General features: G+C 37.7%; 1 protein-coding gene across 2 annotated transcripts in view; it reads right to left on the bottom strand.

Moving 5' to 3' along the window:
* Nucleotides 1–2,208: 2,208 nt before the first annotated feature.
* The window catches only part of dennd1a (DENN/MADD domain containing 1A), a gene marked incomplete in the record, with an annotated part of 51,484 nt that continues 44,032 nt past the window's right edge, over nucleotides 2,209–9,660 (bottom strand). The window contains 4 exon segments of one of the 2 annotated variants that reach the window (XM_014340327.2): nucleotides 2,209–3,989; nucleotides 4,663–4,912; nucleotides 7,901–8,038; nucleotides 9,390–9,454. In XM_014340327.2, coding sequence (XP_014195813.1) covers nucleotides 2,958–3,989; nucleotides 4,663–4,912; nucleotides 7,901–8,038; nucleotides 9,390–9,454 — 1,485 coding nt within the window. 2 annotated transcript variants of the gene reach the window in all.

Below are 9,660 nucleotides of genomic sequence, written 5' to 3'. Positions count from 1 at the left end.
AGAACACAGAATATAAATATATACATACACACACACATATATATACATATATATACACACATATATATAAATATATAACACAAATATATATACATATATATATACACAATATATATACATATATACATACAACATATACACACATACATACATACATACATACATACATACATACATACACATACATACATACACATACATACATATATATACATACATATACATATATATACATATACACATACATACATATATATCATAATACATATATAACATACATACATACATATATACATATATATACATATATAATACAACATATATATAATAATCACATATATATACATATATATACATATACCATATATATACAAATACTATATACTATACTATACAATATACATATATATAGATATACACATAATATACATAATATACATATAATAATATATATACATACATATACATACACATACATATACTACATAACATACATATACAAAACATACATACATATATACATATACATACATATATACAATATACATACATATATACATATATACATACATATATATACATACATACATATATATACATATATACATACATACATACATACATATATAGATATCGATATCTATAGATATAGATATCGATATCGATATCTATATATATATATATATATAGATATAGATAGATAGATATATAGATATATATATGGTTAAAAAGAAACACGCACACAGACAGTGTGGTTGACACAAAACATTGTGAAATATGTCATTTTAATGAAACTGATATTTGTAGATTTAAATTATATGCAAATGCAGTAGGATACTATTCAGCAGTCTTTAGTCATTCTTAGAACAAATATAGTGTTGTCTTTACAAATAGGCACACAAGACAGCAGCTACAGCTGATCTGCACAGCACTTTCAAGCTGTTAATTTTTTTGGTATTCACCACACATGAACGCATCAAAAATATCTGGAACGCAGTAAAAAGCTGAGAAAGACACTGACACAATTGTGTAATGGTAGAGAGGTCAGAGCAGATAATTTAGAAACTGATGGCCAAAGTGTGAGAAGCTATTATTATTCCTCTTACATCACAATGTTTAAGCAGCCTCATTAGCTACGTAATCACAGTTGCAAAAACCAAAAAAAGGAAAATATATCAGCAAAGGCTTGTCCAAAAGATCCAGCAAAACAATATTACACAACAAGGGGTTTTAAAGTATTCATATATTTAGCAGATAAACAACTTTAAAATATTCCAGGAAATGTAATGTAATCTTATGCTTGTAGACGGTCTTGAAAAATTATTGACAACACATTTTTTCAGGTCAGAGAGAGAAGCATTAAACAGAATTTATCATGAAAGCAACAAACAAAACAAAACAAAACAAAACAAAAAACACACCCAAGCAAAAAATTCATTGTGTACAAAGCTACTAAAACATCAATAGAAGAACTATGCACATGTGAGGTGCACTATATTTTGTAGTGACAGCCACTTAATTCGATTAGGATGTTCTTTTGCTATAGCAGACTAGCTAAAAATAATAATGTGAGCTAATCATAGAAGCTGACTTCATGAAAACGTGTGCTATTGTGACATTTATGCGCTTTCAGGAAATAATGGGTGCTATTCTTAAAGTTTATACACAGATAATGGGATGGCACTGAAGACAAATGACCCACAAGAGAGCTGCGCAATGAAATGTACAAGCAAATGTTTTGGTAAATGCCTTTACAGAAAGGCATTTTCCCCAGGAAAATCACACATGACGTAACACAATTTGTAGAAATGCATCCACGTTTCCCAATCTGTTTAATAGAAAGAGTTTGTCACTGGTCATCAATCAGAGGGTGAGGGTGTCATCATGTGACCATTTTTGCCTTCTATATCAGGACCTTCTGTTGCAGTTAATCGGTGCTTTTGGAGCAAACTGCTCTGGAGCCCACTAAAAGGTAATAACCTACTGAGAAGCTCCACAGAGGACTTTATAGGTACAAAGACCTTTTATTTTTCTTCCATCAACTCTGAAATGATGGCTACAGCTGGGTATTTACAAACCAACATCAATTTGCATTTCCTCTGAACAAACCATTTTCCTGCTTGTTTTAGTTTATTTTTTGAGGATAACACAGAGCTATTGTCTAAACAACTAATACTCTAGGGACCTTTAGTTGTTTTGTTTTTTTTAAATCGCTTTTGCAATTTCACATTCATGCATTTGACCAAAAACAGTATACTCACAGTTCCTCTTGTGCCCTGAAGACTACTACACCAAAGAAGAATTAAAACAAAAAAACGGTCTGTATTATACTTGCTTATGAACACAATCATGGATACTTGGAATAAAGAGGACCTCAGCATATTCAAAGAATTAGAACACCTGCGTAAGAACTGTTGTCATGTTGACTTCTGTAGTTCAGTGTTAGAGGCTTTGAACTACAAAAAAAAGTAACTGGTTTGAAAATCACTTCATTTCTAATGCACACAGATAGACTCATGACATGACAACAGAATGACTAATGTACCCAGCACAAGGAAGGTGGTTTTTAATGGTGCAGCTGATTAATGTGCGTTTTATTTATTGTATCTTGTATTTATTACTTCGGAATTTAGAATCCTGCCTCAAAAAAATAAGTTCTGACCTATATTCTACAACGGAAAAACTGGGAGCGCCTACACACTCATCAGCCTGGTTGCAGATAGCATACAAAATGTACCTGCTCTTTGTTTTTCCACTTAGGCAATCAGGACAACTCTATTAGAACTCTGACATGGCATTTTTCAGCAGTCTTTAATCTTCATTTAATCTGTATTTTTTTGAGCTAGACAAGTATAACAGACTAAATCAGATTATTCCACTATTAAAAGCAACCCAAGGTCCTGGATAGAGCAGTGGTAGAAGTGACATAAAATAATCTCTATGCACATATAAAGATTTTAGTCAAATGTTTCCCATTTCCTCCGGAGGTCCTCCACCTTCTGTTTTTGGGATGAAGCTGGTCTGGCCAAGGACAACAGGTCCCCAAAAGGATCCTGAGGCTTCTGACTGTCCTGTTCAACATTAAGTGGCTTTCCCAGTGCATTTATAGCTGTGGAAAAAGTGTGATTGCTGGCAGAGGAGTGAGGCAGAGAGGTGACTGATGACGGGAATGCTGATTGGAGCAGTGAATAGCTGGGTGGGGCAGTGGAACTGCCTGGCGAATGCTGTCTGTAAAGCCCCGGTAGTGTTGTAAATGACTGCTGCTGCGTTGGAGCAGGCATATAAGGGCCTGGCGGAGGTCTGGAGACTGTATTAAAGGGGTTTCCACTTATAATTGGTGAGTAATGCATTTGAAGGGAAGGGTTTTGCAAAGACTGGGTGAAAGGGTTTAGTGATAGGTTTGGATATTTTGGGAAAGAAGGCAAGCCCTGTGGGTAGGATCCAGGTTGTAGTACTAGCTTGTAGGAAGATGAGATACTACTATCTGTCCCATCAGTTGGTGCAGTGGAGCTGGTCTGTGCTGAGTTCTTTAGAGGATCTAAAAGGCTTATGAGATCTATACCTTCCTTAGTACTCTTGGGGGTCTTCAGCAAATCTCCATCTGTGGACATGCTCAGAGCTTGTCTAAACTCTTCTCCCCCTGATATAGTCCTTCCTTCACCAGTTCCTGCTGGTTTGGAGCATGACTGGGCTGTGGGAGGTGTCAAGACAGAACCAAGCTCAGGTGTCTTCCTTCCCTGGGGACGAGGAATAGTGATATTACCTAGAGAGGAAAGGTCCAAAGGCTCAGGGCACGTGCTGGAGCTATCAAGCCCTGGGGATTGGGTTCCTGTGTACACAGGAAGTTGGACAGATGGAGGTCTATTACAGGTAGAGGGACCAGGCAAAGGCATTTTTTCATGACCTGTACTCCACAGCTTGTTGTAAGAGTTGGAGAGCTTGAGCCCTGGAAATGTTCGTGAATTGTCATCAACGTTTACGTCCAGCTGCTGCAAGCACAAGAGATCAGAATTTAAAGAACCACTTGAGTTGTTTTTCTTCACAATTTAGCTCAGTAAATCCTACAGTACTACTGCTTCTTAACTCACATGGTGTAATATATATACATATATTATGCCATGACCCATTATGAGTTTTTGAGATGAGATTTACACACACACACACACACACACACACACACACACACACACACACACACACACACATAAACAGAGAGATATATATATATACATACATATAATATATACATACATACATACATACACACATATACTAATACATACATACATACATACATACATACATACATACATACATACATACATACATATATATATAAATACATATATATATACATACATACATACATACATACATACATATATATACATACATACATACACATTTTTTTTCCCCCAATACAATTTTAAATAGTGTTTTCATAGTGTTCAATAGGTAGACAACAAAATATGTGATCCACTACTACGTGTCTTCTAAAAGCTTTCAGATCATCATCTGAGGACCATTAATCCTCATGTACAGATTGTGGAATTTACAAACAGTCTGGAATATCTGGATTTAATTTAGAAAAAAACTAATCTTATATAATCAAATTAATTATAATACAAACTATTCAGGTAGTGTCTGGAACAGAAATCTCACCTGGTAGGTAAACTTGGGCTGCAACTCATCGGAGTCTTTAGAAGTCCTCAGATCCTCGAGACTCTTAGCCAAGGCAACTGGTTGGCTCTCAGGTTCGTCCAGGCACCCAAAAAAGTCACCAAGCAAGTTGAGATTGGAGAACTTCTCATTGACTGGGCTAGGGGGGGCAGTATGACTTTCTGGTGGCCCAAAACCAGTATCATGACTTTCTATCAACTCAACCTCTTTTAGTGTGTGGTACGGCTGTGGCCTGCAGGAAAAGAGATAAACCTGTTATTATAAATTCTTTCTCACAATGGATGTTATATGCACTTTTCTACTCTATTTTTCTAGCGCTTATGACAGCATTTCTCATTCACCATTCACATACACATTCATACAAGCATTTTTTCTATATCTAAGTGCTTTCTATGCAAGATTCACACGCCGATGAACACATATCTTGTCAAAAGATACTTCGACATGCATACAAGCAGGAGTCTGGGATAAAACAACAGACCTTCAAATCAGTAGATGACCTGCTCTACCTTTTCAGCCAATGTCTTTAAAATTATTTAAGTTTGGAACATTTGCCCTTCAATGTTTTTGACTTAGACAGGCAGAGTTGGAGAACTTCATCATACTGGTTCAAAGAATCATGGTACAAGTCAGATATTAATAGAAATTAATCATATACATATTTTTTTTTGTTTATTTCAGTAGATGCACTGCTCTACCTCTATCACAGCCACCACTCTTAAATTGCCCCTCCATGAATGGCCACCTCATTGTTTTGGAGGGATCCCAGGAGCCATGTTGTCAGGGGCAATTTGCCCCTAGTCAAGGCTCCCAAGGCAAATTAGTACTGGGTAAGGGGCCAGACTAAGTGTGATTTAAAAAAACAAACAAACCCTATAATAAACCCCTATAACAACGAAATTCATAAATATTACTCAGACCAGGGGTCGGCAACCTGCGGCTCCGGAGCCGCATGCGGCTCTTTAGTCCTTTTAGTGCGGCTCCGCGTGGTTTGGGAAAATAAATTAGAAGTATTTAGCTGAAGTGTATTTTCTTTATGTTAGTTCATTTTTAACTTGTAGTTCTAAATTGGAAGATTATTGTGATATTGAAATATAAAAAAAAATTGTACTCTATTATTTTTTCATCGCTCAAAATAAGCGTCACACTGGCGGAAGCCGGTATGCTCGCCGAAACGCCGTGCATTTATCGAGACTTTCAACCCCAGGTAGGCCAGTTATGGATCTTCGGATCCACATTATGTCAGCAGCTATTCGCCACCGTGAACTATGTTAAAAACAAACACCACTCATGCCTCACAGATGACAGCTTACAGTCCTGCGTAAAGATGAAAGTGACTTCGTACAGCCCCGATCTGCAGACGCTGTGCGCAGAGGTTCAGGAGCAGAAGTCCCATTGTAAACATACCACGGCAGACCCGACGATGTCTCCATGAACGTGCTTTTCAGCATCTCTTTATTGACCACATTTCACACACGGTTGCTGTACGCATACAGCCGGCTGTAGCTTTGCAGCTCACAGCCCGACATATACCAACAACAGCATAGATAGCACAGACGTAAAGGCAGTGAGGCGTGATTGCGGGTCCCGCTCAGGTGCGTCCGCCTCCCCTGCAGCGGCGCTGCAGACCACGCCCTCCACACACATTAACCAGGTAAATACATATTTAGGCAGAATTTTGCAAATATCTATTTTTCATTAGCAGCATAGTGCTTTTTTTTCCAATTATTTTTAAAAAGTCAGGTCAAGGCTCCAAAATCCCAAAGGCGATATAAGGGTGGCGGCTCACAACAGTTTTTGTTTGCTGGATCCTTTTAGTTCAGCTGGGTGTCTTTCCTTTTGTTATATTGCTTTAAGAGTTCAAAATGTGTTAATTACATAAATAAAATGTAATTTTCTCTGTAGCACTTCATGGATTTCATAAGCAACACACCTTAGTTGTTCACACAAAGCATAAAGGTAAAAAACAATATATACAGTGTTATCTTCATTTTAGATGTCAAAAAGTATTTGCGGCTCCCAGTGTTTTCTTTTGCGTGGAAACCGGGTCCAAATGGTTCTTTGGGTGTTAAAGGTTGCAGACCCCTGACCCAGACCATAATTATGGGGACCCCACCCTAGAGTCAGGCATAGGGGAGGGGCTCACTTGAGAGCACCTGGTGGTCATGCCTTAACCTATGGAGCCTGCCCAGGCTCAGCCTGAATGAGTCACATAGGCCAGTCCTACCATAGGCCCACCAACTGATCTGTGGCTGGAACCATAGGGGTCTGCTGTTTTTTTCGTTTCTGCTTTTTCATTTTAACCTGTTTTGGTCCCTAGATGCTTAAACTTGCATGGCTTTGAACACTTCACTGTCTCTAAAAAGCCTGGAGTAGAGGATTGGGGAGAGGAAGGTCAGGCCATCTCTGGTTAAACAGCTGATCCAGGTAATCATTACAAAATGGATGGATGGATAGATGGATCAACGGAGTATAATAGTACTAAAAAAAGCATCTACAGTACTAAAAAGACATGTTAACATAGAAGTAAAAGAAGAGCTGTGCTTATCACTGTACAGTGATAAGCACAGCATCGTCACCTTAGATTAAGAAGGCTCTTGGATTTATTTTCCTAGTTGGTTGGGAAATTTGTTTGTGAAGTTTCCATATTGTTACCCTGACTTTCTCCCAAGTCTGAAGATCTGTATACTTACAGGTTTTTTTGTTTGTTTGTTTTTTACAACCGTAATGCATTTTACTGGTATACATTTCATTTCTTTAGAGATATTTAACCACCATTAGATAACATCTCTGGAGTAGGTTGCACTCACAGGGATAATTTTCTATGGAAGAGAAGTCATATGATCTGTGGAACACCCATTTGTGATTGGTCAGATGCTTCCCACACCACCCCTTTCACCCTTGAGTTGATAACAACCCTCAACAACATATGACCACTTATCCTTGTCACCAATTTTCCACCCCAATAATTGAAAGATATCCTGGGTATGTTGAACTTATTTTAGATCCCAGGTTTCATAAGCCCGTACCAACAACATAACATCGTTTTGTTTCCCTAATCGTACTAATTGTACAAATGTCCCTATCCAAGAACCTATCCAAATGTACAGCTTTAAAAGTAGCTATGCACAGACATGCCCACAATTACTGAAAGAGAAAAGGAATAAGAAAGGCTTGTTAATGAACCAAACAGTGCAAAGTCAATCAGGGAAATGCATACAGAGGCGACCACTCAAAAGGGACCGAGAAGAAAAAGCTGTCAGGAAACCCAGAGATGGACTCATTGTCGTATTGGAGCTCATCTCCAGACGAATCCTCAGACAGAAAGACTGTGTAGTGACGAGTAGGACGGACAGGGCTACAGTGACAAGAGGAAAGACAACAGAAAATACACAGTTCATTACACAGGGGGCAGAAAGCAAGAGGCACATTAAGAAGAGAAATTAGAAGAATTAGAATTAGAAGTTTTCTAGTTTCTTATTATTTTGTTGCTCAATTTAAGTTATATAAGAGTATTCAATTATTGATTTGAATGGGCAAAGAGTTTGTTGAAAAATAAAATAATCCAAATTTTTGGCACTCCTTCAAGTAAATCCTTAATTTTTTCTCATTTCCAATGATGCAAATCTTGTTCCTGTAATGGTGCACACAGCTTCTGTCCTATTGCTCCATCTTTATGATGTCAAAAAGGGGGGATGTACTTATATAGGCATCACAGAAGTCCCTTCCACCTAATGTTCAAAATATCTGTTTACACAGTGTAGCCAATCAGAAGAAAGGTGGTTTAAAACAGTTTATTTCAGACATAGGGGCTAAAGGGCTGCACCAACGCCCATCACAAAATGTATTGATTTGTCTGAATTGTGAGTGATGCACCAAGAGGCAATTGAAGGGAGTCTGATTTGTGTCTAACTCAGTACAGCAGTACAGAACAACTGTTTCACCATCATCAATATCTTTCAGTGGTACCAAACAAACATTCCAATTATACTCTTAGTCGAGTCACTTTTGACCAGGATATGTTGTTCAATGCGCCATGTTAGACAAATATGTAGGACTGCTTTCTTCAATTTGTGTAATCTCTCTAAAATTAGAAATATCCTGTTAACTTAAAGACCTCATGGTACCCTATTATCCCAATAGAGCACTTCGTTCTCAGGCTGAAGGTTTACCTGTGGCTCTTAGGATATTTAAAAGTAGAATGGGAGGGAGAGCCTTCCGGTTGCAGGTCCTTCTTCTGTGGAACCAGCTCCCAGCTTGGATTAGGGACACAGACACTCTCTACTTTTAACATTAGATTTAAGACTTTTCTGTTTTGACAAAGCTTATAGTTAGGGTTGGATCAGGAGGCCTTGAACCCACCCTTAGTTATGAGTTATTATTGATGTCTGGCTCTCTTTCACAGCATGTCTTTTGTCTCGTCTATCTCCATTTACCCCCACCGGTCATGGCAGGTGGATGCTGAGATTATATTATCAGTTTATATGTGGATTATATATGGAGATCCATTTTAATATGATGAACTTAGAAGTGTCCAGGTATGTTGATTGTAGATATTAACAAGGTTAAAGAAACCCCCATGTTTTTTGAATCCTTTAGGCCCACAATTTATCCACTGCCTTTTCCAACAAGGGAACATTAACATTATCTCTTGACTGAACAAACTCAAAAACAGTGGAATTTGCTGTTTATAAATAAAGTATGCTTACTGGTCAATGCTGCTTTCCAGACTCAGATTGCTGCTTGGTCTTTTCAACAGCACTGGTGGCCGAGCCTGTGGACATGACGAAATAGGAGAGAAAGGAGAAATTTTAATGTCAGAAACACAAATAATGTACCACTATCTAAAGAAAGATAGATATAGATTGTTATACATATATTGTGTATATATACAGTGGCTTGCAAAGTATTTGGCCCCCTTGAACTTTTCCACATTTTGTCACATTACAGCCACAAACATGAATCAATTTTATTGGAATT

The sequence above is a fragment of the Haplochromis burtoni genome, unplaced genomic scaffold (assembly GCF_018398535.1).
Source record: "Haplochromis burtoni strain Fernald_Lab_line unplaced genomic scaffold, NCSU_Asbu1 Contig_356, whole genome shotgun sequence".
Lineage (NCBI taxonomy): Eukaryota > Metazoa > Chordata > Actinopteri > Cichliformes > Cichlidae > Haplochromis > Haplochromis burtoni.
The sequence above is the reverse complement of the archived record's forward strand: the minus strand, read 5'-3'. Positions and strand labels throughout refer to the sequence as shown.